The sequence below is a fragment of the Lolium perenne genome, chromosome 4 (genome assembly GCF_019359855.2).
Source record: "Lolium perenne isolate Kyuss_39 chromosome 4, Kyuss_2.0, whole genome shotgun sequence".
In the NCBI taxonomy this organism is placed as follows: domain Eukaryota; kingdom Viridiplantae; phylum Streptophyta; class Magnoliopsida; order Poales; family Poaceae; genus Lolium; species Lolium perenne.
The window spans coordinates 362,504,329-362,515,641 of record NC_067247.2 but is presented as its reverse complement, the minus strand read 5'-3'; the positions used below and the strand labels follow the sequence as shown (position 1 = coordinate 362,515,641).

The window sequence follows — 11,313 nt, the reverse complement described above, 5'->3', positions numbered from 1 at the left end:
TCATGGTAAAATGATGAACAATCACCCATTTCTTGTAGCCATTACGGCAAAATGATAAACTATCATGAATTACCATTTGAAGGGATCTCGGGATACTAAATTAGTGTCATAAATGCTACTACTTTTTCCTATATATGTGGTCAAAGTTTAAAGGGAAGTTTGACTAAACACAAAACCTAGATGACTACCCCCACAACGATCATGTCCTCCTTAGGCTGGCCATAGTGCTAGTATCTAAATAGATCTTGTACACACATTTTGTATTGAGATTCTACAAAACAATAAATTTAGAAGATTATGATATTACCCTATAATACCACCCACTATAGTGATAGTATCATAGGCAAATACCATATGCATGATACAACAATATGATACTATGCACTATGACTAGCCTTAATTTATTGTGTAAACCCCCACAAGGCCACAACGGTCACCTCCTCCTTAATTTATTGTGTAAACCCCTACAACGGTCATCTCTCCCTTATAAACACCCACAACGGCCATCCCTTGTGTCAATAGGTTCTGCCTCTCTCTTCTTCGTTCACATACACTTGATCCATTGCCATGGCTTCCACGTGGATTATCATCATTGCCACGATGATTAATTATGGGGGCTACATGTATTTCGCCCTCCGTTTCGTTTCCAGACTATGTTACTATTGCATAATATCAGTGGCGGAGCTAATAACTAATAACCATGGTGCCAACACATATGGTGAAAATTTGCTATTTTGCAAATAAAACAAAAATTACCACCCTGCAGGTTGCACTTGCATCTGATCCGCCAGTGCATAATACCAGACACTATGATAGCCATAGACATCTTGCATGAAAATTCCACCTAAATTTTTCCATGAAATAATTAGGCAATAAATGGACTCTATTAATATTACATGTACTACTACTCGGACGACGAAGATACTGACGATGAAAGCGACGACGACGTGAAGCCATGCATCCATCCCCTTTAGATAAGGGAATTATGACCAAGAATATATATGTAGCTTCATATGCATCGATTTAGAGATCTAGCTATATATTATGCATTTAAAAAATTATATCGCAATTTCCACCATGATTCGAGCACCACAGCCTCCAAACGGCTATGCTCGCCGCCACTGCTAGGTCACCGTCGGGAAGCACCATGTTTAGCATAAGATTCACTTTAGATTAAGCTGCGAAAATAGTCACCTGCCATTGGCTTAGGCGGCCCCACAGAGCGGCTCTATATGATATTCTCTAAATAAATAGACGACCCCAGCGGTCATTGGCTGCGGAGGCCCCACAGAGCGGGAATATATAATTTTCTCTAAATAAATAGAAGACCCCACTGGTCATTGGCTGCGGCAGCCCCACAGAGCGGTAATATATGTCTTTTCCTGAAAAATAGACGACCCCACTGGTCATTGGCTGCGGCAGCCACACAGAGCGGTTATATATGTATTTTCTTGAAAAATAGACGACCCCACTGGTCATTGGCTGCGGCAGCCCTATAGAGCGGCCCCATTTGTCATTGGCAGCACCGTGTATATAATCAGGAAATAAAACGGCCCACGCGTCAGCGACAAATGGATGGCTACCCGTCAGCACGAGACGGTCAGAGAGGAACTGCCCTCTGTGCAGCCCCACCTCGATCTGTGCAGCCCCGCCCGTCAGAACGGTAACGGTAAGGCCTCTGACCTGACGGCAACCCTCCCGTCCGAGGGGTTTCAAACTAGAGGGAGGAGAAAACTGAGGAAAAGTTAAGAGGCTGGGGAAAACTGAGCACAACTAAGGAACTAGGGGCACGAAAATAGAAATCCCTACGAAGTAACCAGGATATGGGATCAGGTATACCCAAAGAGTATGCCGGATCAAAGGTAACCGGCCAGAGCTAAACCGGATATCAAAAGGTTGGATGAATGGCAGAGATGATAAAAAGGGCACCATCGGGTTACTCCGGTTAAGCCCAGGAGAGGTCTGGTATAGGGCTAACGGTCCCTAGTGGGTCAAAGATCCGGTCCTGATCAAAGCACGAGGAGGATGTGAGCAAGTTCAACTTTAAACGAAGCCCTGAAGCCAAAGCTGAAGGATGGCGAAGAAAGTGTCGTAGGCCGACCAAGCGAGGTCACCAGACAAGCAATGCAGAGGGGAACGTCAAGCCTGGAGCCAAAGAAGCTTTATAAAGTAGCTTAGATAGGGAAATATTCCCCTAGAGTTCCTTCCCTTGTAATCCTCCTCTCCACTATATAAGGAGAGGAGGGGCTCCCCTGAGAGAAGATCGATCATTGAGAGGGAGAGAAGGGAGGCAATAGCTAGTACCGTACGGCTTCTCGCTCTAGTTCTTCTTCTACCTCTGGCAAGAGAGCTGTTGATCCACCATTGTAGCTCCCTGTTGTGTTCTTATAGTGACAACATGCAGGAGTAGGGGTGTTACCTCCTCACGAGGGCCCTGAACCTGGGTAGATCCCCGTGTCTCATTTTCTTGTTCTTGTTTGATTTCTTGTTTGAGTTCTTGCTTGAGTTCTTCCTCTTTGCATCTTACCTCGTCCGGATCCTCTTGCGCACATTCGGCCCAATCTAAGCCATCCTATGGCATCTCTCTGTTCACCACGACGACACAATCACTCTCTTTAATGGGTGGAACATCCACTAAAAAATCCCAAAGGTTTTCCTTTAAATGAATAAGAAAATTTTAATTCTTTTGTTTTAATATTTGTTAATTCCATTAATTAACAAATATTAACATATACCTCCTTGAACTATTTCAATATCACCCGAAACAATTTCGATGCTTCTTGAAACAATTCTTCCCGAAACAATTCCGGTGATTTCCAAAATACTCTCCGATATTTTGTATCTTCTCAGAAGCACCGGCGAACTTTAAGTGTGTCACCCTATTGTTCATGAATAATGTGGACATGATCAAGAAACTTCTACGATCAATAGTCAACAGCAGGATTTGTAGATATGTAATGAATCCCACACATTCAACGATGAATCTTGTGATCATGTGAACCATAAATGTTGTAACTAGTTCCTTTTGTCTTGCGATATTTTACTTGTCTGAGATCCGATCGTCGGTATCAATCGTACCTAGTTCGATCTCGTTACCATACAAGTACAATATACTCGTTCCGTGATACGACATCCTTGTGACCTAGTCACGTTCTTGCAAGTGGTGTCGATGCGATATCTCCAAGAGGGCCCAGAGTATATCTCTTGATTATTTGGATGGTCAAATATCACTCTTGATCCATGAGCCTCAACTAATACTTTCAGAGTACCCAACACCACCTTTATAGTCACCCTGTTAGGGTGTGACGTTTGATGTCATCAAACCACTCCCCCAATGTTAGTGATTGACATGATATCATGGTTTAAGGATTAGGGCTATTTCATATGTGTTTGATACAACAATGTAAAATTAATGACTTGAATGTATTGCTATAATTACATGGGTGTGTTCATCATATTATTCTCCTAATGATCTCTTTATTAACAACATCCAATTTTCATGGTCAGAAAATCTTGATCATCATTTAATCAACGAGCTAGTTAAAGGAGAAGCTTTACTAGAAACGCTTGTTTGTTTATTAGACACACATGTATTAACGTTTCCGATTAATATAATTCTAGTATGAGAAAAAACATCTATCATAAACATGGAATAATATAATAACCATTTTATTATTATCTCTCGGGCATATTATGTTCACATCTCTATCCTAGCCCTCCATTATTTTTTTGAGATATGTGATAAAGATTATTATATGTTGCCCAGGAGTCACACATGTTTTTATTGGCTCACATAAAGTGATCATTAGGACCCACCAAGATTCCTTCCCATTTCGCATATGTTTGGATGGTCAAGATAGAAAGTTACCTACTCATACGTTTACCAAATCCATATTCACACACACACACCATGGTTGTGCCTGACATGTAGACACAAATAAGCAGGTTTTGGGTGCTCGAGTTGACCATGTCCAGCTCGAGCTTGACATGAAAGAGGTGAGCATAGCTCGCGTCCACCACGTCCCTCCCCATAATAAAGATTTATCTCTCATGTCTGCTTCCTCTCCTTGTGCTCACCAATTAATCATGTCCAACACCCTATTCACCTTGACGTACCCCTGCAAGTTGAGCCAGTGATCCAGTCCAGTCGCGGGATGAAGTCGCCGAGCATTGAGCAAGCCGTTGAGGAAGAACTTTCCCATTAATCACGCTAGCCAAGCTTGGCATGAACCAATATCCGGCACCATCTCCTTTCGCGCCAAGGGAGTCAGTGGCACCACAGAGCTCGGGTCTGGTAGTGACACTAAAAGACCATGCAGTCACACGCAAGTGGGAATGCAACGTCGGTGTAAGATGTTGCGCTACCCAAAATTCCTTTTATGACGAAATGTACTACTACGCAAAATCTTGTGTAGTATCATTGATCTGGACCATTAGATCTTACGAAATAAACGAACCAGGATCGTTTGATCTATCATAAAATAAACCCAATACTAATATGAAATAATAATGTACCAACAAAGAACAAGTAGCTATCATCCCTTTTGATTGCAACTTCCCAAGAAATCCTCATAAAAAGTCGAGGAAATATAAGTTCGGATTATCTACTTTTGTCACCACCAAAGAATATTCTAGTAGTGAAGTTAAAATAGTTAACTCATATGTGGCAGTGAAAAACAAAAGAGATATATTTGAGCGTCCCGTTAAGGTGACCATGAGTGTTAATGAGATCGATTCGCTTTGTGATTTAGGCTATATATAGTGTCTGAACCATACTTAAAATCCATTTTATTGACTAAACCTTGGTACTTATGTTGTTACTAAGATTAAGCTGCACTTAGCTGATTCTACTTTTAAGCAAGCCATAGGTATCAGGGAAATTAGAGTGGTGCAAATAAAGAGGTGTCACACAGCGAAAATGCCGAATGGAACCTGGCAACGCGCGAGGACGAAAACACAGCCAAAGAGAGAGTGGCACGTGTTTGTCAACATACGCTTTATATTAACTCCGACCAACTGCAAGTTGTCTCTCACAGTGCGTCCTCGCCCGCTAAGCTGAAGCCACTATTTTTTTTAGATAAAAGGCAATTTTATTACCCGACTTTAACTTAATAAAGCTCAGGATCACACGAGTTCGAACATAAAGTAATATTCATACATGCTGCGGCATACAGCTTAGCCAAGGTGAGACAAAACTAGATAAAACACTCCTAGAGGAGGAGACACGATCACTGCCAGGCGCAGCAGTGACAAGGTGGCGAGAGTGGACGTTGGCCGCGCCTCAGAGCTTCAACTTCTTGATTTCATGGAGGCGTAGAGCTCCCGTAGCTCGCGCTCCATCCAGTCGAGCCCTTCCCTTTCCAGTCCCTTGAACTTGGGCCTCTAGAGCTGCAGAAAAATCACAGTTTTGTATATAATGTCAGCTGGGCGGTTAATCACTTTTTTCTCAATGGCAAGCTTATTGCGGGTAGTCCAAAGAGCCCACGATTGGGCAAGGAACAAAGTCCACAGAATGCGACGAGAATAGCCTGCGAAACTAGATAGGATAGCATGAAATTGTGGGAAGTTGGCCGGCCTCCAGTTACACCCCAGTAAATGGCGCAGCACTGCCCAAACGAACTTAGCAGGCGAGCAGGAGAAGAAGATGTGCGTCGCATCCTCTGGGGCTCCACAGAGCGCACATCCTCCAGTTGCAGGACCGTGACGAGTAGTAATCTGGAGGCTAGTAGGGAGTCTATCTAAAGCAATCTGCCAGGAGAAGATTTTTATTTTTAAGGGGACCTTGGATTCCCACATGTCTTTGAAGTGTGCCACCGACGCGCCCTAGGAGAGCTTGAAGTATAGGGATTTAACCGAAATTTTTTCAGAATTCTCCAAATGTCATCTGATCTGATCCTTTCCATGAACCAAAACAACATCGTCAACCATGTCGCATAGGTCCCTCCACTGAGTGGTGCAAACATGGTCGAAAGCTCGGCGAAACCGGATGGCTAAGCCTTCCCCTTGAAGAGCCTGAGCCACCGAAACTGCCTCATCATCACAAATGGCAAAAAGAGCCGGGAAAGACTCTTTAAGAGGCCTTGTGTCAATCCACCGGTCAAGCCAGAAGTTGGTGCAGGCCCCGTCCCGCACCAAGTGTTTAGCGCCAACTTTGAAGAGGTGTTTGACCTTGTGCAGGCTCTTCCAGAATGGCGATCCGCCTTGCCCAGAACCGCGGAAGATGTCATCGGCGTCGCGGTACTTAGCTCTGATCAATTTGGCCCAAAAAGTGTCTTCCTCTTGATACAGTCTCCAAATCCATTTTAGGAGAAGGGCTTGGTTCATTTTCTTTGTGTTTAGAAGGCCAAGGCCTCCAACCTCTTTCGGTCTACAAACCGTGGGCCAATTGACCAAATGGTATTGCCAACTTTTTTTTTTTTGAGATCAAACGGCTGCTACTTTATTAGTGATCAACCAAGTCTGAGAACAACAACTCAACAATGTAGCCCGGGGGAGTCCCCAACCAGGATTTACATACTTTATTCTCGCAGCCATCCTTCGCTAGCCTATGCGCTACTTCATTGGAAGAACGTTTCACATGAACTACCTGATGGTCATCGAAACCATTCAACAGAGCCTTGACGTCTTCTATCAGCGGCCCTTGGATCGAGCGGTCCAAGTTCCTGTTCCGAAGCTTCGTCACCACGGCCTGGCAATCCGACTCCAGCACCAATTTTGACACCCCTGCCTCCTTCGCCATCTGTACTGCCCGGCTACATGCAAGAACTTCCGCCCTCTCTGCATCCAGAACCGATGGAAAAAAATAGCACGCTCCGGCCACGAAGCTGCCATGATGATCCCGTAGGAGCGCTCCACCGCCATCGAAATCAGAGTCACGAGGGAAAGCTCCATCCGCGTTTACCTTGTACCATCCCTCATCTGGCCTGGACCAGTGTCCTTGCCTGACGACCGAGGATCGGGGAGGGGCACAGTTCGCCGTCTTCCATTCTTCCGCGAGAAATAAGATCCTCCGAGCCGAGACACGTGGATCTTCAATCATTGCTGTATCCCTGGCTTCATTCCTTGCCCACCACAAGTGATACAAGGTCATCATGCTCACCTCCAGCTCCCTCGATTCTAGCCTGCCAAACCAGTCCAACATCCATATCCGAAGTTCACTTTGCTGACGCAAGAAGTTCGGTAGAGGCGTCAGGGGAAGTCCAGAGAGGTCAGAGACCAACTCCCAAACCCTTTTAGCCTGGGGACACTCCCAAAACCTGTGTTTCAGAGTTTCTTCCCTGTTGCAGGCAATGCAAAGGATGCCCTGCTTGATCTTTCGCCGACTTAACTCCGCCCCTACCGCCAGTCCATTCTTCATAAGCCGCCAACAATGAATTTTTACCTTATTAGGTACATCCGCCGCCCAAAGGGAGAGCCATCCCTTGTGTTCATCACAGTTACTCGAAGTGCCAGGTTTACCTGCTTGGAGACGCTTCAAATAGGTCTTGAGATGGTATGCCGATTTGACAGAAAAGATCCCGTTTTTGGTGTAATTCCATGCAAGATAATCACAAGTTCCAGCTCTACCTACGGGAATTTTCAGAATGTCTTCAACATCCACATCGAACAAAACCGCTCTCAGCTTCTCCTCATTCCAACCTCCTCCTTCTGGCAGTAAGAACTCACTGACCCTCTCCACATGCTCATCCGGGCGATGGCCCAGAGGTGACTTAGATGAATCACGAGGAATCCACTTATCCTCCCAAACCTTCACACTCTGACCATCACCGATCCTCCACACTAGCCCTTCCTTCAATAGGTCGCGGCCATGCAAGATGCTCCTCCACGTATGCGACGCACGTTTTGGGCACTTAGCATTAAGGAAATCACCACCTTTAAAATAGCGTGCTCGCAGTACCCTGGCACAAAGAGAGTCTGGATTGGTGACCACTCTCCAAGCCTGCTTAGCCAAGAGAGCTTGATTGAAATCCTCAAAATTCTGAAAACCCATGCCTCCCTGCTTCTTTGATTCACACATCCGCTGCCAGCTTATCCAATGTACCTTGCGCTTGCCGTCCGCCGCACCCCACCAAAACCTGGATGCAATCGAAGACATTTGTTGGCATTGCCCCTTGGTTAGCTGAAAGCAACCCATAGCATATGTAGGTACAGCCTGTAACACCGACTTTACTAGCACCTCTCTTCCCGCCTTCGACAATCCTTGGCCCTTCCACCCTCCCACCTTTCCTCGCGACCGATCAGTGAGGGATTTGAACGCGCCGCCTTTTGAACGACCCACCACAGTAGGGAGCCCCAGGTACTTCTCAGACAGGGCCTCACATGTGATACCAATGGTGGCCTTAAGATCCGCCCGAGCTGTCTCATGGCAACCTTTCCCAAAATATATAGATGATTTCTGGTAATTCACCTTCTGACCCGAACAGACTTCATACTTACTCAACAACTCCCTTAACGCCACCATACTCCCATGGCTAGCTTCCATAAACACGACGCTGTCGTCCGCAAATAACAAATGCGTAATCGTTGGGCCTTCTTTGCCGAAGCTAACCCCCGCTAGATCTTTCTGTATCTGTGCTTGACGTAGTAAGGCAGAGAAACCCTCTACACAAAACAGGAACAAGTAGGGAGAGAGAAGGTCACCCTGCCGTAGTCCCCTGGATGGCGAGAACCTCTCAGAGATCGCACCATTCAGCTTCACCGAGAATCTGACAGACGATACGCATCTCATGATCATAGCCACCCAGTCCTCTGCAAACCCCATCTTAAGCATCATCAATTTAAGAAAATCCCATTCGACCCTGTCGTACGCTTTCATCATGTCTAGCTTGACAGCACATAAAGGTTTCTTCCTCTTCCTCGTCCTTATTGCATGTACACATTCGTACGCAATGAACACATTATCCGTAATGAGCCGTCCGGGTACGAAAGCACTCTGCTCCTCAGAAATAAGGATGGGTAGAATCTTCTTTAACCGGTTCGCCACAACCTTGGAGGCTATCTTATACAGTACATTACAGAGGCTGATAGGCCGAAACTGTGAAAGCAACTCCGGTGAGTTAACTTTCGGAATTAAAACCAGGACAGTGTCGTTAAAATCTTCCGGGCATCCTCGCCCCGCCAGGAACTCCCGAACCGCCCTACAGGTGTGAGCCTTCAGCAACGCCCAGTGGCGTTGATAGAAGAGGGCAGGGAGTCCGTCCGGGCCAGGGGCTTTTGTTGGCCCCATCTGGAACAAAGCCTCCTCAATTTCGACATCCGATATTCTTGATGTCAAAGCCTAGTTCATGTTCTCTGTAACGGATGACGTAATCAGTTCCAGGACCTCAGCACTGTTGCTAGATCCCTCTGACGAATATAGGTTGGAATAAAAATCCCGCGCCAAAGCCCCCATCTCCTCCGTCGTTTGACACAACGTACCGTCTGCTCTCCTCAGCCTCTTGACAGTATTTTTCCTTTTTCTATGAGATGCTCTATTCTGGAAAAACTTTGTGTTTCGGTCTCCTGCCTTGAGCCATTCCTGCCTAGATCGCTGCCTGTACATGATTTCCTCTTTTTCATATACCTCATGCAGTTTGCCTTCTATCTGTCTGACCTCCAGTGAGGACCCCGACACCCGTTCCGCAACCTTAGCATCCTCCAGTTTAGCCTTCAGTCTCTTTATCTCGGCTCTGACTGAACCAAACGTCTCAAAACTCCATCTCTTCACCCTCCCCGAGACACTCTTCAATTTATTCCATAGACCATGAATACCCTGATCCCCCGACCTCGTCGCTTCTCATGCCTCTTGAACCATGGTATCATAGCCGTCATGCTTACACCACATTTCCTCAAACTGGAAGCTACGTGACAGCATAGAGGTACTGCCAGGAACCTCATCTTGCACTTTGATTAACAATGCCAAATGATCAGATTCCTCCGTGATCACATGTTCAACCTGCGACAATGGAAACATTGATAGGAACGCCGCTGTCGACGTGCCTCTGTCCAGTCGCACCTGAATATGATCAGCACCCTCCCTCCGATTACTCCATGTGTAATCATAACCTGAATACCCCAGGTCCGTAAGCCCGCACACCTCCAAACATTCTCGAAAATCATCCATCTGACGCTCACTGCGCCGGTTACCTCCCAGCTGCTCCTCTTGTTTCAGAATCTCATTAAAATCACCGGCACATAGCCAGGGGAGGTCGTCTTGGCTCTTCAGGTATCTCAACGCCTCCCAAGTTCTATGACGCAACTCCTTCTTTGGTTCCCCATAGATTCCAGTGAATCTCCAGGTTTTATTATCAAAGGTAATCTTGGCGTCAATATAGTACTGGCACCATGGCCGCGTCGAAACCTCCACATCTGTACGCCACCATAGAGCCAACCCACCGCTCTTGCCGCAGCAGTCCACGGCAACTCCATTTGAGAAACCCAAGCTCCATTTCAATCTGTTCATGTCTCTAGCATTCTTCTTAGTCTCACTTAGAAACACCACCGCCGGGTTGTATGACCTGCATAGGTCACGTAACTCGCCTACCGCCGCGTCCAACCCCAGTCCACGGCAGTTAAGCCAACTGAAGCCACTCTCCCTCCCCAAATCAAGCAACTCCTCACCCCGCCGGACCCCAGCTCCCCTTCCTCTCCACCTCTTCCTCCTTGTCGTTCTCCGGTCCCTACAATCTTCGTCCAGGCCGACAACACCTCCTTCAAGCAGGCGCACGCGGCACGAGCCCTTGAGCTCCATCGCCATTGCCACCTCGGTAAGCTCGCCCAACCCCACTGCATCTCGTCCTCCTCAACGCTTCGGACGGCGGTGAGGCCTTGCGGGCTAGCTCAGGTTGCAGAGGAGGGCCTTTTGGTCGAGCTAGCTCGAGTGGCGGAAGGCTTCGGCGGGGCGTTGCGGCCGTCAACAGGCGCCCTCAAGCTCCAGCGCGCCTCCTGGGCTCCTGGCCGGCGGTGATGCCCACCACGGCGGCAGTGCGGCACCGCGGGCTAGCTCAGGCGGAGGAGGAAGGCTTCTTGGCCGAGCTAGCTCGACGACGGAGATCTTCGGCGGGACGCAGTGGTCGTCAACGGTGAGCTGATGCGCGCTTGGCCGCCGTGGGGGCGGCGCCGGCTCCATCTTCGTCAATCGAGAGACCCCTGCGGGCTGTGGCCCCGCCAGCAAGCCCCATCAGCACCACGGCGGCGGTGCCGTCCCGTGCTGAAGAAGACGACTTTCTATCTATCAGTATGAGCGCGCCGCAGTTGTCCGTTCAGCTGGTGTGTTTGATTTCTTTTGATTCTCTCTCAGGCCGTATTGCGTGTTCCTTTTTGGTTTCCACTTGG

At 47.3% G+C, this 11,313-nt stretch overlaps 1 protein-coding gene across 1 annotated transcript; it reads right to left on the bottom strand.

The window, feature by feature from the left end:
* Positions 1-5,289: 5,289 nt before the first annotated feature.
* On the bottom strand, positions 5,290-10,735 carry LOC139830292 (uncharacterized). Its single transcript, XM_071818300.1, has 4 exons — positions 9,791-10,735; positions 9,563-9,721; positions 6,587-9,277; positions 5,290-5,382 (listed from the first exon to the last, which is right to left on the bottom strand). Exons 1-4 carry the CDS (start codon positions 10,733-10,735, stop codon positions 5,290-5,292), a joined length of 3,888 nt encoding a protein of 1,295 aa, XP_071674401.1.
* Positions 10,736-11,313: the final 578 nt, after the last annotated feature.

Excerpts from the sequence above, each read along its gene's own strand:
- LOC139830292 (XM_071818300.1), bottom strand. The coding sequence starts at position 10,735 with ATGGCGATGGAGCTCAAGGGCTCGTGCCGCGTGCGCCTGCTTGAAGGA. Across the intron at positions 9,278-9,562 it reads TAGAAGGCAAACTGCATGAG|GCTTTGACATCAAGAATATC; the intron begins GTATATGAAAAA and ends AACATGAACTAG. Across the intron at positions 5,383-6,586 it reads ATGGTTTCGATGACCATCAG|AGGCCCAAGTTCAAGGGACT; the intron begins GTAGTTCATGTG and ends CTGCAGCTCTAG.